The sequence below is a fragment of the Bombus fervidus genome, chromosome 2 (genome assembly GCF_041682495.2).
Source record: "Bombus fervidus isolate BK054 chromosome 2, iyBomFerv1, whole genome shotgun sequence".
NCBI classification, from domain to species: Eukaryota; Metazoa; Arthropoda; class Insecta; order Hymenoptera; family Apidae; genus Bombus; species Bombus fervidus.
Genome location: NC_091518.1, coordinates 3,455,425 through 3,478,272, shown reverse-complemented (window position 1 = coordinate 3,478,272; position 22,848 = coordinate 3,455,425). Strand labels below are relative to the sequence as shown.

Sequence of the window (22,848 nt, the reverse complement as noted above, 5' to 3'; positions counted from 1 at the left end):
GCCGCGAGATTCATGGAAAAGAAACGAGATGGAGAAAAGTGGAAAAAGCAAGAAAAGAAAGTGGCATGTGTTTGTCGTTCACTCACCCGGCTATCGCGTCGTTTCTTTTTCTAGTCCTTTTTTTATCCGTCGCCGATGGAGAACGTTATTTATTTTAGCGAGCGAGGACGTACTCATAGCGTTGTTACAAAACTACCTAGAGGGCGGTTTGATGGATATAAAGATAGTGGGCCAAATGCAGGTTTAAATATCCTGTTCCGCGTGAAGAACTGTGCAACTGTGTTAACTGTCTTATTCTGTGTCTTATTCTAGTTACCTTATTGTTGTACCATGGAATTATGGTATTATTACAATCGTAGATTTTGTTGCTACAACATAATATTCATTTTATAAACTTAAAATTCCAACAGTATATGAACTTAGTATGAAGAAGAAAATTAAAAATTGTATGGGATGTTTGCAATAATTTTTTTAAAAAATTCTATTAATCTACCAACTGAGAAACCATTTGTTTCATTGAATATAATACAATCAGTAAGAATAAAAAAATTAGTATGAAGAATACCAAGACGATTATTATTTTCAAACGTTTTATAATCACTCTACAATTTTCTCGCGGATAGTAAGCTCGTGAAAAAGCTCACGAACGTGTTTGTTAACAATATGTAAATAGATGGCAAAGTTTACAAGAACGCCAACGAGGACGCACATTTACGAGTTATGTTTGTGGATTCGAACGGCAGAGTTTATATCGTGAATTTATGTAACCTAGTCTCAGACGAAATTAATATCGCGGTCGAGGCGTGTCACACCTCGCGTGTCGACAGTTTATCGTCCCCGAAACTGAAACGTGTCCCTGATCGCGATTCGAATTTCGCGCGCAGGCAAAAAGTTGGAAAAGGAAAGAAGCACGTGTGGATTTGTTGGCAAGTTTTCTTACAACTTTCTTGGCGTCCATATTCTCGTTCAGTTTATTGAATAGCAGGAGGAATAAAGTCAGGGTAACTGTTTTACCGTGCAGTATTTGGAGCAAGCTTCTTTCGTCGTGCGTAAGATAGTCATCGGTGTGGCTTTAACGACGTTTTGCGGGCAAGAACGGTTTTGTGGAAGCAAAAGTCGGGGTAACGTGTCCGATCTTCCGACATTGGACAAGCCGAGTCAACGGTCGATGCCTTAGATATTTTAGGATTAACAGTAGTCTATCCTGTCGTATTTTTCCTAAATGAATCCCGGTTGAGGATTCATCGCGGTTCATCGAACTCCTCGGTTAGAAGCGCCACGCGTTCATCGTTATCCTAGACTGACTACGTGGCTCGGAATAGTGGCAGAAACAGTGTTCCTAGAATTCTTGATGAGATTCGCTGAAAGCTAAAGCTAGAAGGAATGAATCGTCAACGGATGATGCTTGAACTTTAAATACACAAAATTATCCTGCGACTAAAATTACTTGCCTTGGTTCATTCGAATGTGTAATAACGCCATCTTTGATCTACAAACGGTAATTAATATTGACCTTGCAGTAACCTATAAAGAACCATGCAATAATTAGTAATAGTTACATAAACGTAGCGTATTATTGGAAGATGCAAGGCACAAAGAATATGTTCATATAATAGACACTACATGTATAGAAGATCGTTACATAAATCAGAAATGTAAGATAAAGATTCTATAATTCGGTGAAAATTACTATACTTGTGCAATAAATGCTTCAGTTTCTTCAAACATTATTACATTGTAGGAGATGATGAGTTAAAAATGATTAAGCATATCTTAGAGATTCCCTTATATAATTACTACGATCTAGTATCAAAAGTCAGTAATTAATAACGACCTTGTACACATTACTAATCTCTCTTTTTCCCCTAGATTTCTCAAACTAAATAGTTATATACATACACGGATCATAATGCAACAAATGTTTTGTGTGTGTCCTCACCTTAAGTCAATATTAGTATTACCGAACGATAACAACCGTTTGGTGCCCCTCTACCGGAGTGGAAGTGAATTTACACGAACCCGTCTTAAACACGACGTCGTAACTGGTGTCGCCAGCAAGAGCGTCTCCTCCTGTTTTTGCGCTGCTCGAAACGGCCGACACTCGACCGTTTGAGGACGCCTGTTTTCATTACGTGTCTTAACCCAAGCGCCGTATTACGTCGTCGGCTCTCAGGATGGCCCTGGTTGTCGTCGTCGTAGTAGCGTTATACGCCGTTTGAGTGGCTGCTCCTTTTTTACGACTGCACTCGTCGACTTTCGTCGTGTCGTGTCCGTACGATTTTTCTGCGAACCGAAAGGGGAAGAGAGGAACGCGTTACGCGAGAAGGCCTTCTCCGTTTATGCAAATCGCGGCCAATTTACGGACGCAGCCTCGACGCTTTTCCATTCGGTTTAATTTATGCTAATCCATTTATGCAAATGTCTCGGTAATTCGCGTGAACGCCCTCTACGCGGCTGTTCTCCGCTAGCATCCTTAATTTTGTTACGTGTTAAGACCACGGGACGGCCACAAAAGCGCCATTATGCATGTACAAGGAAAAACAGCGGAACGCCACCATGGGGCAGGCCATTGAATTTCTGATTGGTTCACCGAGAGGGCGCGTTTAGTGTTCCGCGAAATGGCCAAGGAAGCTGCCGCTACGCTAAGCACGGTCGGTTCACTGGCTCGAGATAAAGCGCACAAAATTTCACAGTTCATAAGTTACAGCAACGGAGTTAACGGTCTATGAAACGTTAGTATATGGGCCAAATTAGCATCGGCCGGCTCTATACTCCGTCGTCCACTCCGCTACGACGTCCTATTCTCATCCTTCCAATAATAGATTAAACGTTTAGCGAGATTTGACGCCTATGCTCCCGCCCTATCGTTGTTACATTCCTTCCCATGAGCTTAGACTTACGCGGTAAGGGCAATGGAGTATTTCTATAGCGCTGCAACTTCGAATAATAGAGAAAGGAGAAACTTCTATAAAAAAAAAAAAAAAAATATAAAGACAATTAGTATAGAAAGAGTAAAGTCTATTGTAAAAAATCTAACAATATTATTAAATGAGAAATTTTATGTTCCCTGTGAAACGACTTATCGACGCGTTTCGCGCTACGTATCGCGTTACGAATTCTAGAGAAACGGGCGTTAAGAGGGCGCGAGCCGAGAAAGAGAAGAGGTCCATTAGGAGAATGTCAGATCGAAACGATAAAGAGCGTCGACCGTGCACGCGCGGTGCGCCAACACGGCAACGGTTCTCCCTGAAGATTTCCTCTGATTTCGATGCCTCTCATAGCGCAGTGGCGGGATTAATTCGTTCTCTGGCTTTGTCCTCGATACTCGACTGATTTATTCGGTTTGCTGGCGTGTCTCGTGTTAAACGAAGGAAGGAAATCGAGCCGGATCAAATGGACGCAATTCGTTGATTTTGTTGGCACCACTGTGTGTTTCTCGCCATATCCTGTATTCAGGCCATTAAGACGTTCGCGAATGTGGCGATTCTGATCTATTTTTTTTTTTTTTCCTTAACCTCGTAAACCATAGTTGTTAATCATAGTTCAAATCAAAAATGCTTTGGTATATAAAGGCCTGTTTGCAATTGGCAATAAAGGCCGGCGCATACACACAGAACGAAGAGAAAGGAGTTATATCTGGGATGAATTGAAGGATGAACCGAACAGTATCGATGACATATGAACACGGCCGCATAAAGGGCGAGGTAGCACTCGACTCGCATATTTGCGATGCGGTGGCGTATCGAGGCTCTCTTCTCTCGGACTCTCCTGGTTGCTTAGGACCGACCATGCGCTTAGAACGACTTAGTACACACGGTGCAACGACCTCGCGCAACGAGCCTTACTCTGTGCATCTTTCTTCCTCTCTTTCTCCGTCGAATGTATGCACATCCGAAGCAAACGGAACGACTGGACGAATCCAAAGAGACCCGATCTCCTTTCGTTTCCCCGTTCGTTGAAACGTGTAGCGTCGCGACGCTTGCATCGTATCGAAGTTCTGGATGAATTCAACCGTGATTTGTACCGTTGCTCGGCTAATAGGTACGCTGCTGAAGAATTCCACGTACTTCGGTTGATCAGCGTATAATCTATTACGTTTTATTCTTGGCTTTAGATACATTCTCGTCTGTTGATCGTTGGAGTAGACTTTGTAGCGGATAGTCGCAACTCTTCCCGTTATTATTTAATAAACGATCCGTTAACCTTCATCTTCTTACGACGACTCAATTATGATCTATTTTGTTATGGTTCTTGACTCGTAATGACGAGTTGCATTTGTGATTCATCTCGATATAAAATACCAGCAAAATTTCGAAAACCATCGATTCGATGTGCAGGGATGGCTGCTTATCCACTGGCCGTCACGTGATGCGTAGCACGCGAGGCGGCGCCACGCTTCCCATAAAGCGATTGCTGTATTCCGGTCTCGAGAAACTTCTTCGTGTTGAGGTGTAACACGCACGAATCGCTCGGTTACCGGGCGCGTGATACGCTCGGTGGAGGGGATGCAAGCGGTTTCTTAGAAGCGACGATAAGTCGCATAATCCGACAGAAAGAGTGCAGGTTATTTTCGGTGCGGGCACGGTCGAGTATTTATTTTTACGCTGAAAAAGAAAAGGACGTCGTTGCGCTTAAACAGTCATACACGGACCTAGCTGACTTTTCCCTCGGTTTCTTTTTATCTTAGCGGAAGAAGGTGAATCCACGTCACTGTTAAACGAGGCAACGGCCTTGCGAGAATGGTGTTCGCTTTCTTTTTCCTTCTTTCAGATCGCCTTCTGCTGCTTTCCTTTCTCTCTCTCTCTCTTTCTTTCACCCCGTCGCTTTCTTCTTTTACGCACCGTCTCATCGTCGTCTCGGCGATTTTTAAGCGGCGACCAAGGAACGTTTGCTCCTTCTTCGAGCACGGCGATGATTCAGAGACTGGCGATTAGCGTACCCCAGCCGGAAAGAGTCCTCCATTCATTTCGCGATTTCACTTTTATCCCATTCTGGAATGTAAAGGGATTATGTGGTCGTATTACGTATAACTTAAATGATACACGATTTCCTTCTTTCGCAATGGAAACTTAAATATCGCGTGCATTAATTTTCTTTGTATCGCGTTTTCTACATAGTTTATAAAATAGTTAATCTGTTTGCTCAAAGTGCCTCCACATCTCCTCGATTAAGTTTCAATCTGATTGATCAGAAACTATGGAAAGAACTTGAAATATGAACGTACGTAATTTATAATTGACGATCGTGAATTTTTCTTGCAGTCAAATAGTATGGAATATTTATTCGTAAACCTTTCTCCTCTGCAACGCCCTCTTTTCCTCTCCTATCCACAATCTCCACTTTCTGTTCGCTTTCAAATATTTCCGTCTAGTCATTTTTCATTCGCCTAAGTCGTACATATACCAATCGCTATTGCATCGAAGAAAACGGGAAAAAAGAAAAGAGGAGCCACAAATTCACCAAGCCAATTCAAATGCCTCTTTGTTGCAGAATGTACGTTCGGCAAGCAGATACGGGAACTGGGCTCCACCTGGTTCGCGGATTTGGGCCCGCCCTTCGGAGTCATGTACTGCATCAAATGCGAATGCATTCCGGTACGTATTAAAGTGGGTGTGTCCTCACGCATTCGTGCGTGTCTTTGTGCACGTATCGGGTCTCCCCTGTTCGTTTGAGTCCGACCTTTAACCCCCTCGCGGCGAGGCGAGCCTCAAGCCGCACGTACAACATTACGTTTCTATGTAACTGGCCGACCTGACGCGACTTTTACGGAATTCACGTCGATTATTCGTGTAGGTACAACAGTCCCGGAACACCCTGTTCTCCGCCACTATAGCTTGTTTCAAAGTACCAAAGATCATTTGTCGTCACAAGTTTCTATAATCTTGCAATTACAAGTAAATGAGAAGAAAATAATTCCGGATTGGCAAATAACGTAACATAAATCTTTCATAGAAACTGATCTTAATATAACATTGGATATGATAATACAAATTTCCAAGCGAATCTTTGCGATTTGTGCGAACCTAAGATCTTATCCTTGCAGGATAAGTTTTCTTAATTTTATTATATAAATGTTGCTTACATAAGTCATTGGCAATTCAAATTACGAGTTAATTCCGCAAAATTCCTGGTCAAACAGTTAATATAAAAATATCGTTGTCTGGATTACGTCATTTCACACAGTCATAGGTCATCATCGTACGATATGTCAATGATTGACGTTCGTTCGAATATCAACGTAATCTATCATTTAATTTAATTTAATTATTTGATGTAATATATTACTTATAACCCTAAGCTTGCCCTTAAGCTCAATTCAATTTTTATATTTACTTACTGTACATGTAAAAGCAATTTGGTCGTACGAATTCGAATTTGTAAAATATAAAATAGCTTATATATTTTTCTGGAATTTAAAATATGTCAAACGTATATATATACTTACTAGGAAATATTTACTAGGAAGGATCATAGACTATGTAGAATGTATAAGTTTCCGACAACCACTGTATGCAACAAGCTGATCGATATCGACTCTTTCTTGGATCGCTTTTTCCGAGAAGGTCATAGAAATGGCATTGCCCTTTGGATAGTACTGTAGACCGACGTAATACGCGAGGCACGGACTAAATCTCGATCTGGGTGACGTGACCCACGGAGACTTGACGTGCTTTCTAATCCCATTCCTGATCCGAGACAGACTGGCGTCCGCTTCTTAGCTCGTCTACTACTACTGTACGTGAGCGAGTCGCATATATTGCTCACGTATCGTTTTACGGGTAGATACATTGTGACACGTCATACCACGTCCTTTAAACTCTGTCAAGGAATTCTGAACGTGTTCCTGTACATTAACCGTTTCAAGATTGTATCTGATTAATTTGGCCGTCTTAAATGATTAATATCAAGTAGTTTTTCGTACCAGGAGAATTGGAATACTGATGTTTTTAAAGTTGAGGAAATAAGCTTCTCGTTTTTGGTATACTCAGCGGAAAAGAAAACCTCATATGCGAGAGCAATTGGTATATTTATATTGATATTTTTGAAATTTAATAGAAGAAGCTTTTCCTTCTAAGTATATTTCACAAGGAAAAAGAAATGGGGAGAAGGAGGAGGAAGTACAAATAAACGACGCAAAAACATGCCAATTATGCAATATGGAAAGGAAAGAAACGCAAATATTTTATATCAATAAAAAAATGTCTTCAGTTACATAGAAGCAGCCATAAAGACTGGAAAACTATACATAGATGGATAGCAGAACGCGCGTTTAAAAGAATATACTTTTATATAATATAGCTACGTACATATGTATATACATACACCAATGTAATATAATACTATACTAACTGAGAAAGAACTAAGCATTATACAAACAATAACAATAACAGTAGCAATAAGATATAATAATCAAGAGATATAAAGATATATAATATAAAGAGGTATAAAAATATAATATAATATATTGTAAGAAACTAGAAATGAGAGAGGACAGGAATCATCCTGTAATAGGTTAGGAGCCTATAATACAAACATATTAATCAAAAAAGAAGAGGAAAATAAAAAGTTTCAGTCAGACATGTTACGTATTCCGAAATATAATACGTACATATACAGTTGAAGTAAGGCGGATAATTTTGACGCGATTGAATATCTGCGCGTTCGAAGCGTCAGAAGAATTGGTATTGTCTCGCTTCTTTTCGTCGATGCAAACAGGTCGAATGATGGGTTGGCAGTGTTGTATTTCCGACGCAATCGTTGACAGGCCGCACCTACGTTCGGTTATACATTTTGTCGTGCTAACGCGTCCTCCATTATTAATGAAGCCGCGTTCGTATGACGCGAAGTACGCCGAATTAAATTAGTTCCGGCCGTACGTTTGAAAACAAATTTTTATCTCTCCATTGCTGCTCTATTTTCTTTGCATACATATATTATTCCTTTTTTGCTCGTCTGTCTGCGAAATGAAAATAAGACGCGACCAGGTAGGTAAAACCATATACAGCATATGACACGTATTTCTATAAAATACTGTAGCTCTTACAAATTTGCATAAATACAATACGAAAAGAAAATTGAAAACGATTCGATACGCAGTGCTCGACGAATACCGATAAGACGGACCGATTCCATTTTATATTGCGTTGTTGCCGGCCAGGATCGCTCGAATTCTTGTCCAATCGCGCAATAATCGTCATTTACATTCCACGCGTATGTGCACGGGGGAAACACCGCTTTGTTTTGCGTCCTATATGAGCCGAACGATAACGTCACCGTGTACCGACACGTCCCTTCCGTGTGTCATCGATATTCTTGCCCTTTCTCGCCTCTTACCCGTCCCGCCGATACCAACATTTTTTAAATCATCCAGTCGATAACACCTTCCTGACTCATTTTTTGCATTTACATGAAAAGCTGCGCAATTTTTTCTGACCTTGGTTCCCCTCACTTTTTTACGGCGTTTTTCTTTTTTTTCCCCCCCAGACGCAGTATACATATTTTCTGAGAAGACGCCGACGGTAATAATTGTACCTTTTACGACCTAATTAGATGAGAATCATAAAACATTGTTCATTTTATTGCTCGTTCACCGTTTAACGATGTAATGTATGACAGTGGTATTTGTCGAACACCCGATATACACACGAGGGTCGTTACGATCGAACGAGAACGTAACGTGTGTTCGATGTAAGAACGACGCCCGGTTGCTAAATCGAGCGTTTTTCTTATCGATATTTCTTGTAGACTTGTAATAATAGGCCCGGCACTAATGAGCGTGATTATGAAGAGATAAAAGTACGGCTCCGGTCGATTAGCTCTGTTTAGTGGTTCTCTTCCGGACTTTCTCGATGAAAGGCGGAGGCCTGATGTTTTCTGCTTCGTTTAACCGCCTAGCATAGAATTGGCCTTTTTTTTTTAATTGCTTCTAATCAGCCATCTGTAATTTTTATTTTATCTCTTTCGCGTTGTATTTCTCTCTAAAAGTGAATATTTTCTTAATAGGATAGAAACGTGTGATTCACCCGTTGAACGCGAAGAAATCCTGCAGAATAATCGTATTTCACTCGTAAATTTCAATTTTCTAATTCTACTCTTTAGATTTGCGAACAGATGTATATACATGTGACGTTTCATTAAGGAATGACAAAGGAATGATTCTTATCGAGCGAAACACCTTTTATCCGCTACGAGAACAAAAGCGCCGTTAAACGATGATCCAGTCGAGATTTCGTTCACACCCACTCATGCTCGATCCATTGAAGCAGAAAAGAGAGGGCGACGTGTAAGGCGGATACGAGAGGGGGCTTTGATACCCACGACGTGCCGGCCGCCTTGTATCGTCGGACTATTAAAGATACTCATCTCATTATACAAGACCCACCGACACCACCCACGCAATATGTGCGTTCATTCTTCTTTGCGCCATTCACCTTTCCTCTTCCTCCTTCTTTACCTGCATAATTTCAACTGCAAAACAGGCACGAAGGTTCGTGTACTATTTCTGGCAATATCCACGTGACGATTAGTAATCTTTATGGCAGTCAGGGAAGTAATTTTTTTTTAATTAATCTTCAATTGGTAGATAGGAAATTACATAGGTACTTACGGTCAGAACTCAATACCACGAGTGCCACGGGAAATTTATATCGTAGACTACTGTCTTTCAAAGTTCAGTTTTATTTTCAAGACAATACGTTTATTAATTCAATGCTCCTGTATATAACGTTTTTCTATTAATAAATGCGCGTTTTTAGAAGAATTTATCAATTTCACGCTCTTAAAAGTATAATTACGATGAAATGTCAATAAAAATTCGCCCATGGTACCATTAGTTCAACGTTAAAGAACCGTGCCAGTTTAAGGTTAAGGAATAACCGTTTTCTGTAATATCTTCTGACAGTAACGGACAATTAAATCGTGCAGAATTCGAACATCGATAAAGATATTTTCCACGTATCTGTATAAAATCAACCATTGAAATTATCTATCAGGAAAATGATTAACTGTCATCCGATTGATATTGGAACGTTCAGAGCCATTATCAGTATAGTTATTGCGTCTTACTTGTTGCATACATGAAAACACATAAAAACGAAGTTGTTTTACTGCTTACGACATTTATTGGTAGAAAATAACTGGTTTGTTGTGTCACTTCATGCACGCCCATCACTATGGCTTTGAATTCTGTTTATAGTGTAAACAACATTAGCCAATTTTCAACCGGCAACGAGAAATTCGATCTTTTCCCGAGCGTTCAAGGCTTAGGGCTGTTTACACTGCGCCGATTCAAACACGAGGTTCGCGCCCGATGTTTGCTCTGTCGGTTTACACGATTCTGTTTGTGTACAAACATTATACGTCACATTATGTCCGAAAGATAGAGACACAGTAGCATCATTTTACAAAACAGAATTGTATTTAGCAAGTATAGTGAATATCATATCATTTTTAAAATTCCATTCGGTCCACTATTTTTCATCCGGTAAGACGAAAGATGAGATACGTAGCTAGCACGAGCGCCAGACGCGACATCTGAATTACGTGATTTAAGGCGATACATAATGGTTTATTATGTACGTAGTTACGAATTAACGGAAATAAAAAAAAAAAAAAAAAACTAGTTATCATATACTAAATGATTAAGATGCTAGGAGGAATACATGTTAAAAAACACTGACATATTGATTTTCATTTACATTTCATGAATGAACGATCAATAATGATCGATTAGATATTCCGCACTTTAGAATCGAGTCATGCTGTTTATACGGAATATACTTATGCGATTCATCGGCAGGATATTAGCCACGGGGACGATAAATAATTTTCATGGGATCCGAAAGTTGGGATCGACGAAGTCACAGGCGAGGTTAATAACATTGGGTTAATAACTTGACCCGTGCATACAGTTGTTTGTAGGTTAAGGATGTGGATATAAATTTGGGGTCAATCATAAAGCGATTCAAAGCCCTCGCTCTGTGCGGTTCAACTAATGATCTCTATCATAGTAACGGGTTCTGTCGCGCATGCATTTGTCGTCCGGGCAGAACGGTCACGACTGTCCTAATGGAGTTTAATTTAGCCAATCTTCGTAAACTCTGTCCTTGACTGGCAACCGTGTTTGCCTATAACGTCCCGTCTGCCTTTCGTTCTTTTTAGTTCACCTTAAAACATTCCAAACATTGCCAACTCAAAGAAAATATCGATTTTTGGAATCGAAGTATAAATGTTAACAATATTCGCCGATCGAAGTATCAACAGTGAGGAGCGAGGAAAAAATTTCACGAGCAACTGCTATAAATACTGGCGTAGAAAAGAAAAAGGAACGAAGATCAGGCTGGGACGAAAGGTTAGACGAAGAGGACAAATAAAATGTGATCGAGAAAGAGAGAGAGAGAGAGAGAGATCATTGGTACAGAACTGCTCGGACCCAGCGGCTTATGGACGGACGCGCGAACTCTATTTTTAGTCTTCGGTGGAATGACAGTCTCTCTTCGGTGTATATGAGGAGCTATTGATAGGTCACGGGCTTCGTTGTGAGCGACCAGGCAGACACGTCGCGTGAATCACACGAGACATCGTTTCTTTACCTAAAGTCATACACCGGACTAGTGTACATTGTCTGCTTATTAGTTTTATTTTCCATTTTCTTACTACGTCTATTTATGCTCGACACATACGTTCGTTGGATTTGCCTGTCAAAATAGAACTTGTTAATGCAATTAGTCACTCGGATGTAGATGGTACGTTGTAACGTATGTATAATTATTATATTACATGTTGATACATTTCTAACTTTTCATGAAAATAGGCTTAATAGCATATTAAGAGGTTAGAGGTGGTTCGTTCATTTTCTTAGGAAGCGGCATAGATCAAAAGATTTGTTGGAAGTGAGAACGCTCGAAGAACGACCCACGCAGGAGACTCCACGCACAAATCGATACCGACTTCCTGTCCGATCGGGCGAGAACGTTTGTCTCGCTTCTATTATTACCTATAGAATAACGTCGAAATAATGAATGACTACCACGGTGCGAGAAAGTCGTAGGTGGGTGGACCACGCTAGCTCGTGCGAATAGCGGGACGTTTTTTAATCGAGACGATCATCAAGATTGATCTGTCTGTGTCTCGCAAAAACGTTCCCATGACATCGTATATGTATACTCACGTTATATACAGTTATTGGCCGTTTGGTTGCGATATTAACGCAGTCGCATGGTATTTTCGATCAGCTATATTTGTACAGTGTCCAACGTCGAAGGATATATTCAAAACTTCCTGAAAAGGGGACAAAAAAATGGAATGTCTTTATATTTGTATAAGTAAAAGTAAAAAAAAAAAAAAAAAACAAGATACAGAGTAGACATCGCGAAGATTTATATTTAGTTTCTGTGAAAGGTATATAGATTTACGCCACGTTATCTGTAACATAATTAAATACCTCGAGAGCTTGCCGATGGAAAAATGGTTACTTCGTTTTTTACTATCGGCCTTATCATTATCGTTCTTTATGTTTCCAGATCGCTGAAAAACTTTCTGTTGCATTGTATCTTGCAATGTCGTAGAAACTTATCAAATGTACTAGAGGTATGCGTCGGCAGGCACCTAAATGTATCTCTGGACGATAAAAAATACACCGACATACTCGCTTAGCGGGTCCCGGTTAAATAACTGTCACGCGATCTCACGAGGGCCACTGAATCTCGGAATTTACTCCTGGCGCCCCGATTCTCCCGTAATGCAAAGTTCAACGTCTGCGTTGTCTGATCGCCGGTCGGCGCCGTTCCGCTCCCTTCGCTTTTTTTCATTTTGTCACTCGAATCAACATCGAACGTGTATCGTTTCGCATTTCAGGAATGCCGTGCAGCTCTATAAAACCCCAAACTTAATTTCTGCTCTCGGCACCAGTGTAACCGGAACCCTCGCCGGATGCACGATCTCTTATCCATTCCTTTGGTTGGCGTCCCGTTGAAGAAGAATCTTTCGAGATTAGTTTTTCACACCCAGAGATAACTAGGCGCTGCAAATTTGCTCTAAAGTCGGATATTTATCGACCGGTCAACGCGTGTCTGCTGGATCGCTGGAAACTCGTTCGAACTTTACGATTTTTGTATCCAATGGTTCTAGTTCTACCTGTTTTTCTTTTTTTTTATTATCATAGTTTTTATATCGTTAATTTATAATTCATATCATAATATATTATTATTTATATCATTATTTTATTATCTGGTTACATTATATGCAACTTAAACAAACAAGTAACAGTCGGGTAGAGAAATAATTGAGCAGCTAGTGGAAACAAATATCAATAAAGTTGCGTTAAATACGGCTGACTCATACAACAATGTAGATACTAATTTCGATTACTTATTAAGTAATCTACACGTGTACTACAAGGATATATAACAAATGGGACTTAAGTAGGTAATACCAGTTTGATTAAACGTCACTGATACCTACATCCACTATCTGATCATTTAGTTTTGTCTTCGTCTACCACCTATGTATTGAAATCTCGCATAACCTTTTATGATATTCGATCGCAAATTATAATTACGATCATGTTCCTTCGTTATCGTTATGAAATTTCGATGGATACTAATATATATTTGTCGGAGATGAAAGGACAACGGGGTCACCCGTTGGAATTGCTTGGAAAAGCCTCAATAGCATTCACGAAATAACCCAGACACAGTCATTCGAAACTTGAGACAATGAGCTTAGGCTCGAGGCGACAACCGGTCGCCGAGCGTAGCCGCGGTCACGGGATGAACGTTCCACCTAACAGAAAAGTACCAATATTATGAGACACACGTTGTATTAACAATCAAACCCTGGGCAAGAGCAATGTCGCAGTTACGCGAGTCTGCCTAGCAACGGTAGCAGTTTGTTGGTATCCCGGGCCAACGTTAAACAAAGCTAACGCAATCGTAAGGAGAAGAAAGTTTCCATTACTCAATTATTCTTGTGATCTCCTTGGTGAGTGACGCATCGTCTAGAGAGCAATATAAAGAGCGTCATAGCGAGCGATACTTTTGTGCATAGAAATTCTATTCTGAGTTTAATAAAGAGCGAGCCCGTGGACCGTGGATTCGCTATATCGAAACTAAGGTCATTGCCATTAGCGTCTAGTTACCGCGGTCACTGGTCGATCTTATTTCATCTGTATCCGTGTTAATAAACGTTATCTTGATTGTGAAACAACAATGAACAACCCAGGCGAAGATTCTTTACACACCCATAATCAAAGCTCAAACAACTGAATTCCGACATATTTATATACAGAAATATATTATATATATACAAAATGTAGAAAAATATGTATATGTACAAAAATGAACAAGTAAGGAATGTTTCTTCTAGACGAATGTGCGTTGTTCATGAATTGAATCGTGCGTGTACCATCGAGCTATGAATGCATCGTAAAGAACAACACGGTCGAGCTCGAGTAAGACATCTGAAAAGAGAAATACCTTAGGTAGAAACGGCAGATCTATGGTAGAAAGTGGAGTGAACTACAATACCGCGGAATATGAATTTATAAGACGTACATTGTAGAACACATCGGTAACAACGCCGCCATTTACACGGTTCAAGCCCCGGTAGGTGGACGATTCTTTTTCGCGCTAAACCCGTAGAAAATGGTGAACGAAAGAGACGTTAAACGATAATTTATATTGCCATAGAGTATTGTAAATCGTATCGCGAATAATGGCACCATTGACCGTGATAAACGAGTCTTTTGTGATCAATAACACCTACCAATTACTTGACGATAGATTTATGCACGCTGTGCATGTAAACGTTGCAACTGTCGTCGTCAGCGATGCGTAAAGGAGTAATAAACATGTAAGCACGTTTACAGGTTCGAAAACATTACAATCACACTTTCAAACGTCACCGCGAACGTGTCCAGTAGTATGAACAGGCTGATGGAGAAACTCGCTGGAATTCGAATAATTTGGAAAAGGAAAATAACGCGTTAGCATTCGCCATTATTCGAATAATAATTAACCTGGACGCTGTTTCTTTAAGTTCTTACATTTCTGTTTCGTAACGGACATCGTTCAAACTCTTTCCTATTGTTCAACTGAAAACCATCTGTTACAGCGTGGTAATATTTTAGACGTTGTAATGTGTGAAAATACATAATAACGTTCTGGTTTCAGGTGCAGAAGAAACGGCGAATCGTAGCGCGGGTTCACTGCCGTAACATCAAGAACGAATGCCCAGAACTTACGTGCAAAGAGCCAGTTCTCCTTCCAGGCAGGTGTTGCAAATCTTGTCCGGGAGACTTTAGTAAGTAACAGCATATTTTTCTTTCTATACACTTGATATTGGATCCATTGGTTTTGAGAAAAAACAGCAGATGTAGGCACTTGTGCTGACCTCCGTGTAGACGTGTTACTCAACGCTCCTTGCACATATAGTAGTATCCTTATTTAATACAACGGTATCTCCAAGATAAGAATATTGCCATTATATGATCCGAAGGCTCTGTTGTATCGCATTATTATTTTAAAAAGAAACACGTACGCTTTTTTCATACGTTAATGTTCTTAATTCTAGGTTATGTTTGAAACAAAAGAATCTGCCAACAGAGGCGCTAGTATCACAATATCATTGATCAGAATACCGATCTTTGTGAGAAACTTCTGCGATTTGCCAGTTACCATAATTGTACTGAGGATCAAAAAAGGTTAAAAATGAAAGATGCTCAATAACTATCAGCAAACTTGTAACGATTAGCGCTTACAGAAGATATAGATCCAATATATTGAGTGACGGGAGATATTAATGAGAGTCAAGTGGCTTGCATAAATCATTTATCAATGATCACTGCCTCTTTTGTCCGTATCGTTGTCTTTCTCGCCTTCTAGAGGATTCTCTTTTTCTTCTTAACACTTCCTCGGTCGCTTCTTCGAACGTCTCTCTATCGGTCCGATCGATCCGATAATCGTATTTGCAATGCCATGTAATCATGATTGACCGTTATCGCCTGGTGGCTTCGCTTTTATTATCGCCTCGATGCTCGAGTGCTCTTATTAGGGATTAGCAGATTAACGCGCATATGCAGCATTTTTTTCGAGTACTGCAAAATAAGAGACTTCAACTTGCTATTTTTCTTTGCCAAGAAAGATGCCCTAGCTTTGCCTTGCCTTCTTTTCTTTCATAAATCTTATGATTGTAACCACAATATTATTTTTTGCTTTTACTAGTTTCATTCTCGAGTACAATTCAACGTATACGATCTCTTACATACAACGATATAAAGTGTTGCAAAACATTTATATGCTTATCTCTTTTATCTAATTTCATTCTTAATTCATAATATCCTTTATCCCATTCTATTCTTAATTCAGATCTATAAGCCAATTTTAAAGGATAACGAAGGTAACAAAGGAACAATTTAGACCAATACTTATCAAGGAATTGTTTGTCTGGTTATACTATAAGTTCTATGAGTCATGCACGGATGACATAAATGCATGTCACCCTCATTGTCCCTTGGTAATGCTCTTCTTGCATCATAGGTGACCGACTCGCAGATATCGAAATCAGGACGTGAAATTTCGAGTACTATTTGATAAAAAAAACACAAGTTACATGATCAGAATATAGCTAATCTATAGGACACAATTCAAGAGTTTTATACTTTGTTCCTCGTTGAATAAACGTTACGGTATAAAGTATTTCTAAAATGTGCAACTTTCACTTGAATAGCATGGGCCAAATTCTTTGTACGGTTACTTGGCTCCTTTCTTTCTTCAATGGATTCCTATATCGCCGTTAATTACCATAGAATGCGGATGGAATAAATGAACTGATTGAAATACCTGTGCCCATTCCTCTTGCTTTTAGGTGGAAATACATTGGCTAGCTGGAAATAAAGGTTAAGGATTTAACTCTCTTGTAAACGGAATTCTGACCTAATTAGTGAGTTTTTTTTTTTTGCAAATACAGCGGCTCTATTAACATATCGGCTCGATGATAAATCTATCGTTACATAAATTTTTATCTTCTCTTTTAAAATATTTTGTAGCTTGTTAATGAAGATACACTGGGTTGGCAACTAAATGATTGCGGATTTTGTTATTAAGTGGTATTGACAAATCCGCAATCACTTAGCTGCCAAGCCAATATATGAGAACTTTGATATCAAGTTTGTATATCGTTTTCTATGAACCGAAGATATAACGTTTGAAACGAGAACGATAATAACAAGACAGAAGAAGATGAACCGAGTTAAATGAGTTTTTAGTTTTATAAAAATCCGAGAAGTCTCGTAAACAATAAAATGATTTTCAAACGCACGCAGATTTGTAAAAAAACAATAGCGTTTGTTATTTGATTATTTATACTGATCAATTATTAATATTTAATTATCTGTTACCACAATTATAACGATAAAAGTCGTTGTTGCATGTAAAGTAACTTTGAGACTTTTATAAAAAGAAATAGTTCGTAGTCCATAAATACCGAGAATCCCGTGTTTTATCTACGGATGAAAATGTATTAGTGCTACGTGTTGTAAATCCTTTTTTACTTACGGCGACGAAGCTGCAAGTATAATTCTTACACTTACGCACTATTGCAGAATAGAAAAGACCTTGTGTAGTGAACCTTCATAGTCCATGCCATTCGATAACCTAATTGAATTCTATAAAACATTGATATCGATATTTAGCAAAACATAGCTCCACACGATTACCTAAAAAATTCTGCAAAACATAATATCACGTGATAACCTTTTCGCAATAAAATATCTTTTTGAAGAATATATATTGCAATATATTGGCTTGATAACTGGGACGATGTTTCACGATATCGTCGCGGTATTCTACTCGATACGACCACCATATTACCATATTACCGCGAGAAGCGTCGATTGAGACCGCCATTTTTAAACGAGCGAGGAAAAGCGCGGGCTTTTATGATAACGCGCCGGCCGACAGGCGCAGGCGATCTCGGGAGGGAAAAACGAACAAACCACCAGCGGAAAGATAACGCTCGGCCACACGCATACGTTCACCATAACCACTTTTACAATGCGGCCAGCGCAATTTATTGGTTACTTAGAATCAATTAGCGAGCTCACATTTATTAACCATGGACAAGCCTCTGCTGTCATTGTCCGCGTGCTTTCTATTTCCATTCCTGGTTAGCCGAAGATTTCTTTATCGCGGCCGTACATGAAGATCCTTCATATCGCCATTTTCTTTTTATCATTTATTTTCCCCATAATCAAATTCCTTCTTATTTTTGTCCTGTTAATCTCCTATCGTAATCTTACGAACGAGCATAATCATCTTAATGTTGTACGTAGCGTGAGCTTGTACAGTGACGCTAGTTTGGCAGGTGCCTCTGTAAGAAACGTAGAATCACGTAAGATCGATAATTAGGTGGAATTAACAGTGTATCGATGAGATCGTTACTGTTTGTTTACCATACATAACGAGCCTAGTGTTCGTATACTGCTTTTTGTCATTCAAAACACTATGTTATTCAGGGAACGATTCGCTACGTGACCGATCTTTCCGCATTTCTTGTTTCCTTGAACTTATCTTGACTAGACATCTACGATACTTACGGTCGAATATTTCAATAATTGAGGATACAAACGTCGGAGTGGCGCCGTCTCGTTGGCAACGTGAATATGTCGATATTCCTAATAATAAGTTCAGTAATAAATACATTAGTAAGTTCAATTTTTCCACTGCTTAATTGCCATTAACAAACCTACGATGCTATTGTAATATTTTATACCTAATGTTACATTTTTAATACGAATAATAATTAACAAAGAAAGGGCCAGATAGGCGGCAAGTAGACTCTGCTCTTGAGATAATATCACATCAGAGCCAGTCGGAGGGGCTTTTCTTTCCACATCAAGAGAAATTAAATAGGGAGGTTTTTAACTGGTAGTCCAGTTACTCAGCACCTTGATTAGTCTAACATAACCGAGGATACGATTCTCCTTGTTACGATTCCACGTCGCGCAAAAAAGAGAATGCCAACTAGGAAAAAATTATGTCAAATAATGTCAATTGGAAGAGGATGGCGGGTCGGATTTCTGTTGAGCGCAAATAGTTGCCACCCCGTGGCCGTTCCGTGGGACACAGCCGCGTGTGGCAGATAAGCGAAATAACAACCCGTGAGAGAGATCGAATTAAGCGTAACCGACGCGGCGGGAAGGACGGTCGGTAAAGAAAAAAGCAGCGCGGAAAAAAGGTCGATGATAAAGAAACGGCAGGAGAGACAGTGTAGGCAAAAAAGAAAAGAATGGAGACCGACGAGAGGAAGAGGAGTAGAAGATGTGGTCGTCGGTAGGCAGAAAGAGAAAGAAGAGATAGGTCGGGCGCCACGGTTTAGCGCCATGGCGCCGGCTATATTACCGCATGGCGTCACTTCGATTAAGCCGTGCAATCTAAATGTAAATATTAGCATACGTAATGATCGGGCATAACGCGCGCGGGAATGAGAATAGACGAGGAGACGCGGCTTGGTGGGAAGGTTGGAAGGTCGCGGGGGAAGCAGTGTGGGAGGAGCAGGGGGGTAGGGGCATCATTGCAAACCATTCCTCTTTCAATGAGGCTGACCAATCGTCTCGTCGCTACTGCTGCCTCTTCGTGTTCACCTCTTATCGTCGTTCCTTGTATATTGCTCTTTATCCTCCCGACATGCTTTATCGTCGTTAATTTCGTGTCTGCCTCCACTCCCTCGAGCCCCTTTTTCTTATTATCTTTGTCAACCACTCCCTCGTTGCTTGCTATCATACATACTTTAAATTGCCTCCATATGGCGGAGGGGGGACTGGTGTGTTTTTCAAAAATGTCGGTGGTTGAAAGTTTTTTTTTTTTTAATTTGTTTATTAATCGATATTTTTAAGAGCAGGAAATAGACATATACGTATTCGAAAGCGATTAAAACACGGACGTAATTGTACCAGATTCCAGGCAGGTCAACCTCAGCGTATAAAAATCCCTAAAACATTTTTACGTCTACCTGTAATTTACGAGTAAAATCATATCTATATTCGTTAAGGTTCTAACTACTGTAGCTGCGAACGATTTATTATACAATGTAGCTTTATTCACAAACGAATAGTAATTCCTCTTTTATCCTAATTAACGTACGGCGGAACATGGGCAATGAAAATGGGCACGGCATCGTGTTGCAGTAACCAATAATAAACATATGCCGTAAGAGTATACCCGTATAGAGAAATTTGTCTATGTTAGGCGCGACATATATTTGTCTCGAATAACTTATCGCGTTCGACAATTTAGTCGCGAGTTGCATTAAGTTTCTCATTCACAGGTTCCTTAGATATCTATGTATCATTTCCACCCATCTGACATGGCTGGTACCCGGAAAAACCAGATTCGAAAAGGTCATCTCGATATGGTGCTGCAAAGCCCAAGAACCAGCCCGTTATAGCAATATTTCCGCTCACCTTAAAAAAGTCAGTCATAGTATCCATTTCTAGGAAGAGAAAGATAGTTGCTCCTGAAAACATATGAAACAATAATTAATAAGTCATAACAGGTTATACAGCGATAACGAAATTTCACAGCTGCCTAGTGTCGATCCATTACGATTGGTACTCTTAGATCAGATAAATAACAATTCAAAAGTTTGCAATGAAAATAGCACTGAAGTACAGATTATACGATCTTCTATCAGCAAGTAAAACATTCCCTGCGTATCCGATAGAACCAATTCTTCCCCGTTTCAAGAAGTATCGCTTATCGTTATTTACGAGTATAAAGTTTCAACGCGCAGAAATTTGTTTTCCCCCTACATTCTTCAGCCGTTGTCATCGTGGTCGTGTTCGCGTCGTCGTCTGGCAGGCTTGTTGCCCCCTGCTGATGGAAGGTGAAGTCGCTTACGATTACCAATACGCGGCCGTCTCCCTTTTATGTCCCGCGAGAAGAAACTGTGACCCGTGAGCCCGTCGATTGGACTGTCACATCGATTCTCATCGGCTCGGACAACGGACGACAACGTGTCCAGGATGTTGGCAGAAGACGCGAAAGGAGTTCCATTCATTGGATAATGACGAAACTCGTTGAATCTCCCGCGTTCTCTCTGCAAGAGCAACGAAGGGTCGAGACATCGAAAGATGCATGAGCATCGCGTAATTAGCGTTGGGTTAATATACGATCCTGTCCAGAGTATTATGGTAGATCGTTTAAAAGTGTATTCATTACAGCAACTTTGTTGGTTTTTTTTTTTTTCTTTTTTTTTTAAATCCTCTGTCGACGTGATTACCATCATTCAGCTATCCCTTTTAAAATAGAATTCTTTCTTAGCCTGTAAGAAAAATTATTTTTCTATTGATTATTAGTAATACGAGCTTTAGAAGGGTTTGATTATTATCGGTAATATTGTAGAAATTTAGGAAGACGCACTAAGAAAAAGTTGATTAATCGATCGAACAGCATCACGAATGGTCGTCTTAAGAATTTCTCATGATTGCTATGCTACTAGTAAGATTGAAATTGGAAACTGTTCTTGTTACTTAATATATTTTTCTGTGGTTTTATCGTCACCTGCCTTGTTATAGGGCTTCGGGTAAACATTCTCGAAGGTTGTAAATTAATGAAAAAAAGACGTTGTTATAAGATTCTGTGTTTCAGAGAATGTGAAAGGTGATCGGTTAGGCGGGCCCAGTGATTTTGGCGCCGTTTTCATGCGCAACTTAATCCTGAATAACGACCGACCTTCGGTCAAACGCACCGCGCAGTGTCGATTCTCGCGTGAAAGCTATTAAATTGGCCGTAATGCTCCTTCTAGTCACGTTCAGCTGCCGTAAAATCCAAAACCTACGTCCCTCGATTTTAGAAAATGTTAGCCTATTATTTTTTACAATGGGACTTGTGAAAGTAACATTTACTGCATTCTAAAATAAAAGAAAGTTTATCTTTATCAAAGTATAGAAATGAAATATAGCGCATGCTAATAATATTTATAAAAATCTGCCGTTAAATTACTTAAAAATAAATAGAAAGTATCTTAAATTGATGCCAGTAGCGCCATTTATTAAATAAATTTATAGCTCTGTCTAACGTGCGCCATTCCTGGCGTCATCTCTCATCATGATTTACAAACAATGTTGGATGCATCAGCGTATCAAGCTTGACGTAATTGTTAGAAACGTGTAGCCTTTTTGGCATCTTGTTGGACTGTTAATGCGAGGGAGATGAGAAGAAACGAGGCGCCATGAGCCACATGGCTTTCCGACGGTACAGCGTACGGAATCTTCAACGACTTCGGAACTCAATAACATCTTTCCCGTTTACTTTTTAATTGCAACAGTCTAAAAATAATAATAATACATTATAATCTTTCACCGATATGTTTCTCTATAAAACATGCGATTGGAATTTGAATTTAAATTCGAATCTCAAAATACGAACAGAGGTTATGTACCGTTTTTATATGCAACCGATTTTCATAAAGAGCTTTGTACTTGAAAATGCTGCAAAAGAAAAAGAAGATGGCCGCTTCGTACAATTGCGAAGAGAGTAAGATAGAAACAAATTAGTAAGGAAACGTGCTGGTATAAAATCCTGTGGAACGAATATCTATAAATCGAGAGGTTAAGAGGTATAGAAACGACGGGTAGAAAGGTGAAACGGCACGGCGTGTCGCGATACTCCATGGCTATTGGTGGCTGTCACTGGCACGCACTGTACACTGTACGTATACCAATTAATGTATCCGCGCGGCTGGATCGGCGCGGTATGCGCCATAAAAGCAACATTCAAAGTAGCGGTGGTTGGCGCCAGCCTCCTCTTTTCTTACCCCACGGGCATTCTTTATGGTTCATACACACATCTT

General features: G+C 39.8%; 1 protein-coding gene and 3 long non-coding RNA genes across 15 annotated transcripts in view; 1 reads left to right on the top strand and 3 right to left on the bottom strand.

Moving 5' to 3' along the window:
* Sog (chordin short gastrulation) overlaps nt 1-22,848 on the top strand; it is a 101,266-nt gene that overhangs the window by 63,256 nt on the left and 15,162 nt on the right. For all 10 annotated transcript variants that reach the window (XR_011803164.1, XM_072022258.1, XM_072022261.1 and 7 more), the window contains 2 exons: nt 5,491-5,594; nt 15,171-15,300. Coding sequence is in view for 9 of the 10 variants with exons in the window: in XM_072022256.1 (XP_071878357.1) it covers nt 5,491-5,594; nt 15,171-15,300 (234 nt within the window). In the remaining variant the exon portion in view is untranslated. The remainder of the gene's footprint in view (nt 1-5,490; nt 5,595-15,170; nt 15,301-22,848) is intronic.
* LOC139998045 (uncharacterized) lies at nt 944-7,108 on the bottom strand. 2 transcript variants are annotated; one of them, XR_011803168.1, is made up of 4 exons: nt 6,446-7,107; nt 4,842-4,991; nt 2,020-4,604; nt 944-1,524 (listed from the first exon to the last, which is right to left on the bottom strand). It is a non-coding gene; the product is annotated as an uncharacterized lncRNA (long non-coding RNA). The 2 variants fall into 2 exon arrangements; XR_011803167.1 differs by having other exon boundaries at nt 2,020-4,991; nt 6,446-7,108.
* Nucleotides 14,300-15,529, bottom strand: LOC139998044 (uncharacterized). 2 transcript variants are annotated; one of them, XR_011803166.1, is made up of 3 exons: nt 15,242-15,529; nt 14,764-14,946; nt 14,300-14,458 (listed from the first exon to the last, which is right to left on the bottom strand). It is a non-coding gene; the product is annotated as an uncharacterized lncRNA (long non-coding RNA). The 2 variants fall into 2 exon arrangements; XR_011803165.1 differs by lacking the exon at nt 15,242-15,529 and adding an exon at nt 15,044-15,184.
* On the bottom strand, nt 17,413-18,300 carry LOC139995784 (uncharacterized). The gene is made up of 3 exons (XR_011802063.1): nt 17,714-18,300; nt 17,592-17,651; nt 17,413-17,500 (listed from the first exon to the last, which is right to left on the bottom strand). It is a non-coding gene; the product is annotated as an uncharacterized lncRNA (long non-coding RNA).